We start from the raw sequence: 12451 nt of genomic DNA, 5'->3' as shown, positions 1-12451 counted from the left end.
ATTAACATTTTGCCCGGACAACTACAGTCAAACTTTGTTTTCATTAAAAACATACAGCACGGGACATCAGTCTTACATCTTTCTTAGTCTTAAAAAATATAAATATAGAGGGATAATTTGTACAGGATGTATAGGTATGTACACCTTTAATATGCACATGAGAATTCGGAACAAGTTTATGAAACTTGCACTTTAAGGAGGCCTTCCTCCTGGGGCTTTTGAACAAAGCTCTGAGCCAGCGGGCAGATGCTTGAGTTCCCCTGGCCCAGTACCCATCTACCGAGAAGACGTGAGCCCTCCTGACTGCAGGTGCGGTGTCGGGACGGGGCAGCTGGCAGGTCACGGGTTCCTCTCCACCGGCTGCTGAAGGCAGAGCTCACTCCCGGCAGAGACGATGGGCAGGCTGTTCTCCAGGTGGTGGTTGATGAGGTCGTTGATACTGTCAAAGATCCTGTCCTTTGTGCGGATCTGTGAGGGTGCGGAGGGAAGGTTAGCACCACCCACAGGCAAAGGAAGGAGAACGCCCCCCACTGGGAGTCAGAACTGGAGACGCAGCCTCCTTAGTGACCCAGGGTTTCCCTGTGCTTTCAGAGGTGGTGTGTGCTAAGTCCCTGGTCCCTGTCACTGGCCAGTAAATTCAGTCTGTTCATCTGTCCACCCCTCTGGGACTGAGCCATGGCCTCCGCCACCTTTAGCAACCAGGGGCCGTGGTGAGATCCTCTGCCTCCCAACAGCCTCCTCTCTCTGGTTCCCCTCCTGCCCTCATGGGATCCATCCCAGAAACCTCTGTCCTGCACCACCCAGCGGTGTCTGCAGGCTCCCCTGCCCCTGCCATCTGCAGCCCTTTGCCCGGCAGTACTGGCCCAGACCACTTCTTCCACCTGGGGACCTAGCTCAGCCTCCAGGTCAGCACCTTCAGGCCCCCGCCCTTCCTCACCACCCCTCCCCAGGCCAGCTGTCAGCATCCTGTGCACCTGCCAGGAAGGAGCCCACAGTTGTGAGGAGGGGATCCAAGTTCCCACTGGAGGGTGACCCTTGCTGGGATGGAGGGTCAGTGCTGCACGTTTCTGGTCACTCAGTTCTAAAGCTTAGTAGGGTGCCTGTCCATGAACTTCTCCTGACTAGATGAAGGCCTGAGATGGGGTGAGGGTGCTGGGTGGCACTTTGCCTCTTCCCTCTGCACAATGGCCCTGTGCTCTGGTCCCTGGGGGCCACCAGTCCCCCCCACCCTGAGCCGGTACACTCACAGTATAGACTGAAGGAGGCAGTATGAGTTCTGGCCAGGAGCAGTCTCCCAGCGTGCTCTGGATACAGCCCCGGGGGCCTGCTTCTTTGAGAGGGAACGGAGATGGGGTAGGGAGCAGGCACCTGGCTGTACCCACTAGTGCTCCAGGCCCTCACAATGGGTCTGGGATGCCTGGGTACCCCAGCCTCTCTCTCCAGCCTCATTGCTGGGACCCCTCCCTCCCTTGGAACAATCAGGGAACAACCATCCCTCCCTCAAGGATCTGAAGGCACATCTATTCTCTCACTTACTTGTCCCAATATTCTTTCCCCAAGTTCTTTTTTTCTTAATTTTATTGGAGTATAGTTGATTTACAATGTTGCGTTAGTTCCTGCTGCACAGCAATATGAGTCAGTTATACATAAACATGTATCCACTCTTCTTTAGATTCTTTTCCCATATCGGTCATTACAGAGTACTGAGTAGAGCTCCCTGTGCTATACCGTAGGCTCTTATTGGTTATCTATTTTATATATAATGGTGTGCACAGGCCAATCCCAATCTCCCAATTTATCCCTCCCCCCTTTTCCCCCCTGGTAACCATAAGTGTGTTTTCTACATCTGTGACTCTATTTCTGTTTTGTAAATAAGTTATTTGTAACATTTTTTTAGATTCCACATATAAGTGATATCATATGATATTTGTCTTTCTCTGTCTGAATTACTTCACTCAATATGACAATCTCTAGGTCCATCCATCCTTCTCCAAGTTCTTAATCTCACTCTCCGTCCATAATGTGACCACCCTTGTTTCTCCCCCTCCATCAACCCACAAATGGGATGTCCATCTCTGGGTCTTCAGTCCCATATATCATTCTCTCTCTAAATCTATGCTTCAGGTGTGCATATCAGAAGCCCCTGCCCAGGCCATCTGCCCTGGGCTTTAAACTTTTTAAAATAAGGATGCTCTCCTCTCCTGGGTTCCAACTCTGATGTGAGGCTCCTCCCAACCCACCTCTGTAAGCACTGAAGGGGAAGAAACTTCCCAGGCCATGGGGTCCCCTGACTCTTGGGTATTAAGCCTCAGTAAGGGTGTAATCTGATGGGCACATTCAGAAAAAAATCTTTTTGCAAGACTTTCTGGCATCTTTGCATCAAGGTTGTTTAATCCTCCTGGGGCTCCTTAGAATTCCCCACCCAGAAAGGCTCCCTGGGTAACACAACAGGCCCCTTCCTTGGATGCTGAAGGCACCCAGGAGCTCAGCTTGAGCCTAGTATTATCGGGGTGTTGCCTTTACATCATTGACTCCTTATTTCCACTTCTTAATGATTGACACTCATTTATGTTCTGGGGCAATAGAGACAGATGAAGAAGGATTTATGCTGCGGAAGTGTCTGGGACAGTGGTCTAAACCTGGGCTCATGTTGGCATCACCTGAATTGCTCTCAGTAACCCCATGCCCAGGCCAACTCCACCAGGAGCTTGGGATGGGGCCTGGGCACTAGCGTGTTTTATGTTCCCTCCATGATTCCAACATGCTGCCAAGCTGAGGACCACTGGTCAGTGTTTTTGTAGTACATAGGCTGGCCAGTATAAACATGCACACATGTAAGCACACAGAAGAGTAAGCCATATAAAGAAATAGGCAGTTTACTTTACTCCTATAAATACTTGCTGAAACTCTGATCTGGCTCCTGCCCAGAGAACTTGCAGCCCACAGAGCCATCTGTGTGGACTCACCTGCCATGTGCTGGAAATGCCAATGGCTGATTTTAAAAGCCCAGCAGCCCAGACAAACCTAGGACAAACTTCTCCAGATATATAAAGGGATTCTGCTACAGTGATGACACATGAATGTTAACCCCAGAAAACTATGTTAGGCTTTGCATAGCCAAAAAAGCATATAAAAGTGAGGATGAAAACCTTTGTTTTAGTTCAATATGCATATATTGAAAAAGGAGAAAAATCTGAAATCAATAATCTAAGCTTCCACTTTAGGATACTAGAGAAGGAAAAGCAAGTTAAGTTCAAATTAAGTAAAGGGAAAGAAATAATAAAAATTAGGGCAGAAATCAATGAAATTGAAATAGGAAATCAATACAGAAAATCAATGATTCCCAAAGCTAGTTCTTTGAAAAGATAAATAAAATCAATAAGCCTCTAACCAGGCTAAGTAAGAAAAAATGAAAGAAGACACAAATTACTAATATCAGAAGTGAAAGAGGGGTCATCACTACAGATCTCATGGACGTTAAAGGATAATAAAGGAATATTACAAATAACTTGAAGTTTTCCCAGTAAGACCAGGAACAAGGCAAGGATGTCCCATCTCATTACTCCTTTTCAACATCATAGTGGAAGTCCCAGCTAACACAATAAGTCAAGAAAAGGAAATAAAATGTATGCTGATTGGAAAGGAAGAAATAAAACTGTCTTTGCTCACAGATGATATGATTGTCTATGAATAAAATCCAAAATAATCAACAGCAACAACAACCAAAAACAACCAACCAACCAAACATTCCTGGAACTAATAAATGATTGTAGCAAGATTGCAGGATAAGAGGTTACTATACAAAAGTCAGTTGCTTTCCTATGTACAAGCAATGGACAAGTTGAATTTGAAATTAAAAACATAATACTATTTATTGGGTTGGCCAAAAAGTTTGTTTGGGTTTTTCCCAAAACATCTTATGGAAACCCCTGAACAAACTTTTTGGCCAACCCAGTATATTTAGCACCCCCAAAATGAAATATTTAGTTATAAATCTAACAAAATACATACACAATTATATGAGGGAAACTACAAAATTATAATGAGAGAAAGTTTTAAAAACTAAATAAATGAAGATATATTCGGTATCCATGGATAGAAAGACTCAATATTGTCAAGATGTCAGTTCTTCCCAACTTGATCTATAGATTCAATGCAGTCCCAATCAAAATCCCAGTAAGATACTGTGTATATTGACAAACTTATTCTAAAGTTTATACGGAAAAGCAAAAGACCAAGTGTAGCCAACACAATACCAAAGGAGAAGAATAAAATTGGAGGACTGATAATATTCAACTTCAAGTTTTACTATAAAGCTTCAGTAATCAAGATAGTGTGGTATTAGTGAAAGAATAGGCAAATAGATCAATGGGGCAGAATAGAGAGCCCAGAAATAGACCCACACAAATATAGACAACTGATCTCTGACAAAGAAGCAAAGGCAATACAATGGAGTAAATATTGTCTTTTCAACAAATGGTCCTAGAACAGCAAATCGTGCTAGACAACCACATGCAAAAAACTAAACCTAGACACAAACCGTACATTCGTCACAAAAATTGACTCAAAATGGATGATAAACCTAAATGTAAAATGCAAAACTGTAAAACTCTTACAAGGTAACATAGGAGAAAACCTAGATGACTGTGGGTTTGGTGATGACTTTTTATTTATGATATCAAAGGCATGATCCATGAAAGAAGGAAATGAGAAGCTGGATTTCATTAAAATTAAAACCTTCTGCCCTTCAAATGACCCTGTCAGGCGAATGAGCAGACATGCCACAGATGGGAAGAAAATATTTGCAAGAGACTTATCTAATAAATAAAATAATATATAATGACAATAAATAATAAAAATAAAATAATAAGTTTGGACTATTATCCAATACAATATTCTACTATACAAAGAACTCTTAAAACCAACAATAAGAAAACAAACAACCAGACTTAAAAACGGGCCAAATCAAGAATATATAATGGGGAAAAACAGCCTCTTCAATAAACGGTGTTGGGAAAACTGGACATACAAAAGAATCAAACGAGAATACTTTCTCACACCATATACAGAAATAAAATGGATTAAAGACTTAAATGTAAGACCTGAAACCATAAAAATTCTAGAAGAAGACCTAGGCAGACACTCTCTGACATTGGTTTTAGCAATAGTTTTTTGGACATGTCTCCTCAGGCAAGGGAAATGTAAGCAAAAATGAACAAATGAGATTACATCGAACTAAAAAGCTTTTGTACAGTGAAGGGAGCTATCAACAACAAAAAAAGGAATGGGAGAAGATATTTGCAACTAATAAACCCAGTACAGGGTTAGTATCCAAAATATACAAAGAATTCACACAGCTCAACATAAAAAAAGAAAAATAACCTGATTAAAATTGGTCAAAGGACCTGAATGGACATTTTTCCAAAGAAGACATACAGATGGCCCACAGGCATGGAAAGATGCTCAACATCACTAATCACCACAGAAATACAAATTAAAACCACAGTGAAATATCACCTCACACCTGTCAGAAGGGCTATTGTCAAAAAGACAAAAAATAACAAGTGTTGACCAGGATGCAAAGAAAAGGGAACCCTCCTACGCTGTTGGTGGGAATGTAAATTGATGCAGCCACTGTGGAAAAGCAGCATGGAGATTCCTCAAAAAATTAAAAATAGATTTCCCATGTGATCCAGCAATTCCACCTCACTGTCCTAGAAGTATCTGCAAGGGTGGGAGCAGCAGTGGAGGTGGGAAGTGGTGGGTCAACCTCAGGATGTTAATTTTTGGAGTAGAATATCAGGTTTGGGATCTGAGGGCACAGGAGAGACGGAGTGAAGTCTCTGAGCTCTTCTCACCACTCCCCTTCATTGATTCTGGACGTTTTCTCCATCAAGGTTGACTAAGCCAGGTGTGGACATCTGTCAGAAGGGACACCCTATGCCCGGGTTTTGCTCTGTAGTCTGGGCTCTTCACCTTGATGAGCAGTAGAAGAGGGTAGTGGTGGACGTGAGTGCCATGAGGATGGGGTGATGCAGGGGGCAGTCATCCGGGAGGGCAGAGGAGAGGAGAGCTAAGTTGCAGCCTGGTCTGACCACACCTGATCACCTCACAGGTGAGCCTCCATGCCCTCGCAGATGTGGGGCTGCTTGATCAGCCCTTTGGAACTCTAACTTTCCAGCAGTATTGGGTTTATGAACTTTTGTTCTAACTGTTCAGAAAGTGTAATAATTCCTTGTTGTTTGTATCAACTAGCACAGCAAATTCTACCTTAAAAATAATTTGTTAGGAGCTCTGTAGATGGATGGAATTGTAGTCTCTCTAAATGCAGAACTTTCATCCCAGGAAGATCCTCCGGGGCCCTGCTAGTTCTAAGTGCTCACCTCTGTGAGGCTTCCAGGGTGCCAGCTGATAAGGCACTGCTCAAGAAAGCACCAAAAAAAGTCCTAATTCCAGCTTAAAGGAGGAAGGCTGGGGCACTCAATGCATCCCCAAGCTGTCTGACCCTGCAGAGCTCACCACCAGAGACCATGCCAAATGTACTTTGGCGGGGGAGAACCCTGGGCCCAGAATGCAGACCCAGGGAGGACACAGCCATCCCACAAAGCTAACCTGATAACTTTGTGAAAATCTGTGAACACAGAGCAAACTAGGAAGAGAAGAAGCGCAGAGTACCGTGGACAGCAGGCTCTCCTGCAAGCCTGCCTGGACTGCTGAGAAGCGGAGGTTGGACGCTCACTTGCGTCCTTATAGGTGAGGCTCAGCCATCCCTTTCCCAGGATAGAAGCTGTGTGCCTTTTGCTCCCTCTAGTGGCTGGCAGACCACAATGGCAAAGAAATTGAACTGAAAGCTGGAAGCTTCCTTCAATATTATCTGGTGTTGCCCTCCCCAAACATTTTCTTCTTAGCCGTGAGGCAACCCTGTGACACAAAGCCCCAGGCAGAGGCCCCAAAATGTACAAGCCAGGAAGGATGCATTCACTAGATGGTGGTTCTCAGCTTGAGCAGCATCAAAAGCCCCTGGGGTCTTCTGGAAGCACAGACTGCCTGGCACCCCCACCCCAAGAGATTCTGACTCAGCAGGTGGAGCCTGAGAATTTGCATTTCTAGCAGGTTCCTGTGGACAGGGGACCCCACTCTGAGAACCACTGAGCGAGAAGAGTACAGCTCGAGGCTCTGTGGGTCTAATTGCATTGTTGACAGGAACGTGACAGTACCTGTCCTGTTTATTCTGCCCCTCCACCCACCCAGTATCAAAACAGAAATGATGGGACATTCTCAAGATGCTCCACTGAGATGTAAACCAGCCAGACCCCAGCGCCTTCCTTCGTCACCCAGCTGGGTGCCAAGCAGCATCCTGTGTGCTTTGTGAACTACCATCGGACCTCCCCCCTAACCCCCAAGATAACTGTCTGGTGTAGTGACAAGAAGCCAGTTTCAAGCACCTGGGTTCCCCTCCCCACCTGCCACCTCCTAATGGTGCCCTTTAGGGAAAGTTACTGACCTCTCTGAGCCTTCATTCCCATGTAAAATGGTTATATCACAATAGTCCTACTTCATAGGATTCTCATCAGAAGTAATTGATGAATGTGCATGAAAAATTTCACACAGTGCAGGGCCCCTAGGACGTGCTCAGTAAATGTTTGCTGTTCCTGTTTTTCATACCATACTGAGTAGTTTAAACTTACCACAAGAGGGAAGAGATATGGGAACATATGTATATGTATAACTGATTCACTTTGTTATAAAGCAGAAACTAACACACCATTGTAAAGCAATTATACTCCAATAAAGAGGTAAAAAAAATAAAAAATATAAAAAGTTTTAAAAAATAAAAAATTTTAAGAAATTAAAAACTTACCCTGAAGGCAACGCCATCCTGGAGAGATTTAGAGCAGGAAATGACATTAGCGGAGCCTCCTGCTGGCAGTGAAGGGTGGGGGGAAATGCACTGACAATCCAGGGAGAGAGGGACCCTTTCAGAGATATTTAGGGGATTGGTCAGTCAGAGAATGTGGAGTGTGAGAGGGAGGTGCTGGTGGCAGAGGCTTGCTGACTGGGCAAGCCATGGGAAGGCATCCAGGGGGCAGCTGGTGTGAGGAGCTGGGAATGATGGGATGATACCTTCCCCTTTAGACGTGGTGGGCTCAAGTTGCCTAGAACACTTATGTGGAGTTGCTCTGTAGGCATTTAGAAATTGTGCATTTAAAAATGGTACATTAAGGGAGTTCCCTGGGGGCCTAGTGGTTAGGATTCCAGGCTTTCACTGCCACGGCCCGGGTTCAATCCCTGGTTTGGGAACTGAGATCTCACAAGCCACGTGGTGTGGCCAAAAAAAAAAAAAAAAAAAATCTTGCCTTAAGGAGTACACTCAATCGATGACAAAATGATTACATTCAGCCCCGTCCAAAGGGTGGCACTAGAACAGGCAAAGCTGTCAGTTGAAGATGTCTCCTGATGAAAACTCTGATTCCACAGGAACAGTTGCACCTACAGACCTGCAGCCCTCTGTCTACTGTCTCAGCTTTGGCTGGATCCACTGGGACATCCTCCCACCCCCAAAAGTTCATGCCTAACACAGATAGGATGTAGACCCACCCTGGTCACATTGCCTGGCCTCTTCCAGACTTGAAATTAAGGTGCAGTCCAGGTCCCTCCTAAACCCAATGGCCACAGTGCTGGCTCCACATCAGCCCCCGGGGCTGCAATGCCAAGGGTCGTACTTGGAATCTTGCATGCCAATTGCTTACATTTTCCAATTGATGCCTTGCTCCACATGAACACTCATTTTCCATCCAAATTGTAAGCCTGGTCATGAATCCCTGCACAGCTGGGATCCTGGACATCTTCCAATCTCTCCCTCCCACCCCATGGTTTCCCTGACCAGCCACATCCAGGGTGAGGGGGACTATTTGGGGCTGCCTGGCCCTGGTTCCTTCTAGGTGTAACGTCCCTTCCTTTTCCAGTTCCAAGGTACTAAGGAGCCCCAATCATCCTCAAGTTTGCCCAAAAGTCAGCAAAGTCTGTTTCTGATCATAGAAGAGAAAAAAGGTATAAGCCTGACCATGGTATCCAAAAGGGAAATTCATAGGAAATGTTCACCAATCAGGGTTTCTTCAGAGCCATGCCAGAGAAGCACAGAAATGTTGTGGACACGTTAGCTCCAAGTTCCCCTAGGGCACTGGTGTATTTACAGAAAAAAGGAGGGAAGGTCCCTTACCAAATATTGAGTGGGGAAGATATTAAAATGTACCTATGTGTTTTTACTTCTTTAATTTAATTTTTACTTCTTGTAATTGTTGATAGAAAATAGAGATGGGTGAACAGCTGATGTTTCACATAATTAAATGATTCTCTTTTTACAGGAAAGGTATGAGTAAAGGAATTCTAATTTAAAATGTAAGGCTGAGTATAGGCATTGTCTTATCCCATCTTCACCAACCCCAGTGAAATGACAGTAGAGGAATAAACTTCTAAAACAAAAGAGAAGGAGGTGGATTGCCAGTGGATACTGTAACATCAGCACACTGTGGGCTAGCAGAAAAGAGGAAGCCTGTTGAAATAAAAGAGTGAGGAGGAGGGTAGCCTAGAATGTAGGGGGGAGGGCAGATCCTGGAGCTGAGGAGAGAGAGGAGCAATGGTGGGAGGGAGAGCAGTTAGGCTGCCTGGAGAATGCTCCAGAGTAACTGAGCCAGCAGCTCCACCACCCCCTCCTTCCCCTTTGCCTCCTTATAGCTAAACTAGTATTTTGCCTTCAGGGAAGAAGCCAGAGAATGTTTATCCAAAGAAATTAAATAAGACGTCTGGGGAAAATCAAGACTATAGGAGGGTAAAGGTGATTCCAAGTAAAACGCTCCTGGGAGGTACCCAGCATAAAAGTCCGAGCCTCCTCCTCTCCTTCTCACCCTACAGTCCTGTAATCTGTCATACAACAGCTCCCCTTAACCTAATCCCCTCCAAAATATCCCTACCCCATGCCTCACCCACCACACACACATAATCTCAGTCAGTCTTCAATGCTAATGCCAGGAAAGACTAGAGGGAAAGATACCTAAACGTATTACAGCAGAGGAGATCCATCCCAGGAAAATCAATCTAGTCTCTTGTTCTTATATATGGCAAGGAAATGTACTGGGCATCTTAAGAATGTCAGTACCATGAAAAGAAAAATCATGATAAGCAAACAAACACCTGACCCCAGAAGTTAAGTTGGAAAATAGACAAAATATTTAAAACAACTCATATTAATAACACCAAAAAGTAAAAATGTTCTTCTTCTTTTTAACCATGAAAAAGAACAAGAAGAACAAGATGCACAAAAAAGTAAAACGATCAGAAGATAACAAATTTTCCTTTAGAAATTAAATATACAATTTGTAAAATTATACATATATTAAGTTTGGAAGATCATCAAGGAAAGCTTTCAGAACATAAGAGCAAATTTTCAAAGAACTGGAAACTTGCATGAAAGAAGAGACAGAAGATCAATCCAAGAGATCCATCCCCTCAACCAGGTGTTCTAAGGGGAAAGAATAAAGAAGGTAAGAAATTATCAAAGAAATAATATAAGGAAATTGCTCTGACCTAAGAAAAAACAAAAATTTTCAGATGGAAAGGGTTCATCACATCTCTGGAAAAATGAATAAGAAAAGGTACACACAGATTCATGACCATGTCATTGTAGAAGGTAAAGAAAAAACTAAAAATGTCTAGTAGGTAAAGAAAAAGTAATCCACGAAAGATTAAGAATCAGAGCAGCCATGCTACAGCCAACCATAAGGTGAATCAAAGTGACTTCAAAATATTTTTTCAGACATGTAGGAATGAGAAAGTTCATGCCCATGCACCTGTTTTGAGGAAGAACTCCAATTAAAGTGAGTGAAAACCATAAAAGAGGAAGACATAGTATACACAACAGGTTGAAACTCACCCAGGACTCGAATGAGACTATGTCCTTAGAATAATGGGTTTGCTTTAGAAATCTATTAGTCCACATTAGAAGAGAAAATCAGACTGTCTTCATGCATGTTCCAAAAACAGATGGAATGAGCTGGATAATAGTAATGACATGGTGAGGAAAACTTAGGTCTCTTCTCTCAAGAAGAAGGCAATTGGAAACTTCAAGATTAACTTATTTAAAAGTAATTGTATAAAATAATATGAATATAATGTAATGTTGGGCCTAACATAGAAATGTAATATATGTATAACATATTTGCCAATAACAGTACAAAGGAGGTGGGCAGAGCAAAGCTGCATTAGGCTAGGGAAATAATTTCAGAGGGTAAGGTAATATAACAATGCATTGTTAAGTCTGTAACACTAATATAATAGATTTAATATGTATAACAATAATGCCACACTAAGGGGATACATTCTCTGACCAAAATGGAATGAAACTGGGACTCAACAGCAGGAAAAAAATTCAGAAACTCACAAATACATAGAAATTCAAAAAAACTCCTACGTAATCAATGAGTCAAAGAGATATCAGGAGGGAAATAAGAAAATACTTAAAGTAAATGAAAACAAAGACACAACAGACCAAACTTATGAGCTACAGTTATACTTAAGAAATTTATAGCTGTAAATGTCTATATTAAGACAGAAAAAATCTCAAATCAATAACATAACCCCTCACCTAAAGACCCTGAAAAAAAGAAGAGCATACTAAACTTAAGGCAAGCAGAAGAAAGAAAATCATAAAGATTAAAGCAGAGATAAACAAAATGGAGAATGGAGAAACAATAGAAAAAATCAATGAAACCAAAAGCTGGTTCTTTGAAAATGTCAACAAACTTGACAAACCTTTAGCTAGATTGACCAAATTAAAAAACAAAGAAGACTCAAACTACTATACTTAGAAATGAAAAGGGGAGCATTTTCCTCACATTATAGAAATAAAAAAGATTATAAAAGAATACCATGGAAAATTTTATGCCAACCAATTTGATATCAGTGAAATGGACAAATTTTTAGAAAGACACAAACTATCAAAACTGACACAAGAAGAAATACAAAATCTGAATACACCTATAACAAATGAAGATATTAAGCAGTAAACAGATGTACCCCAAAAGAAAAGCCTGGGACCAGATAGCTTCACTGCTGAATTCTATCAAATGTTTAAAGAAGAATTAATATAAATTCTTTGGAATTTCTTCCAAAAAATAGAAGATGAGGGAATACTTCCAAATTCAATCAATGAGGCCAGTAGTACCCTGATACCAAAACCAGACAAAGAAACTACAAGAAAAGAGAACTACAGACTAATATCTCTTATGAATATGGATGCAAAAAATCCTCAACAAAAAATACTAGCAAACCAAATCCAGAAACGTATAAAAGGAATTATACACCATGACCAAGTGGAATTTATTCCAGGAATGCAAGGTTGGTTTAACATCTGAAAACCGATTGATGGAGTTGAACATATCAATAGAATAAAAAA

At 42.4% G+C, this 12451-nt stretch overlaps 1 protein-coding gene across 1 annotated transcript in view; it reads right to left on the bottom strand.

Annotated features, from left to right (window-relative positions):
* Positions 1 to 339: 339 nt before the first annotated feature.
* Positions 340 to 12451, bottom strand: part of SHC3 (SHC adaptor protein 3) — a gene marked incomplete at both ends in the record, with an annotated part of 148143 nt that continues 136031 nt past the window's right edge. The window contains one exon of the mRNA XM_079706246.1: positions 340 to 468. Coding sequence (XP_079562372.1) covers positions 340 to 468 — 129 coding nt within the window. The remainder of the gene's footprint in view (positions 469 to 12451) is intronic.

This window comes from Hyperoodon ampullatus (assembly GCF_949752795.1).
Source record: "Hyperoodon ampullatus genome assembly, chromosome: 6".
NCBI classification, from domain to species: Eukaryota; Metazoa; Chordata; class Mammalia; order Artiodactyla; family Ziphiidae; genus Hyperoodon; species Hyperoodon ampullatus.
The sequence above is the reverse complement of the archived record's forward strand: the minus strand, read 5'-3'. Positions and strand labels throughout refer to the sequence as shown.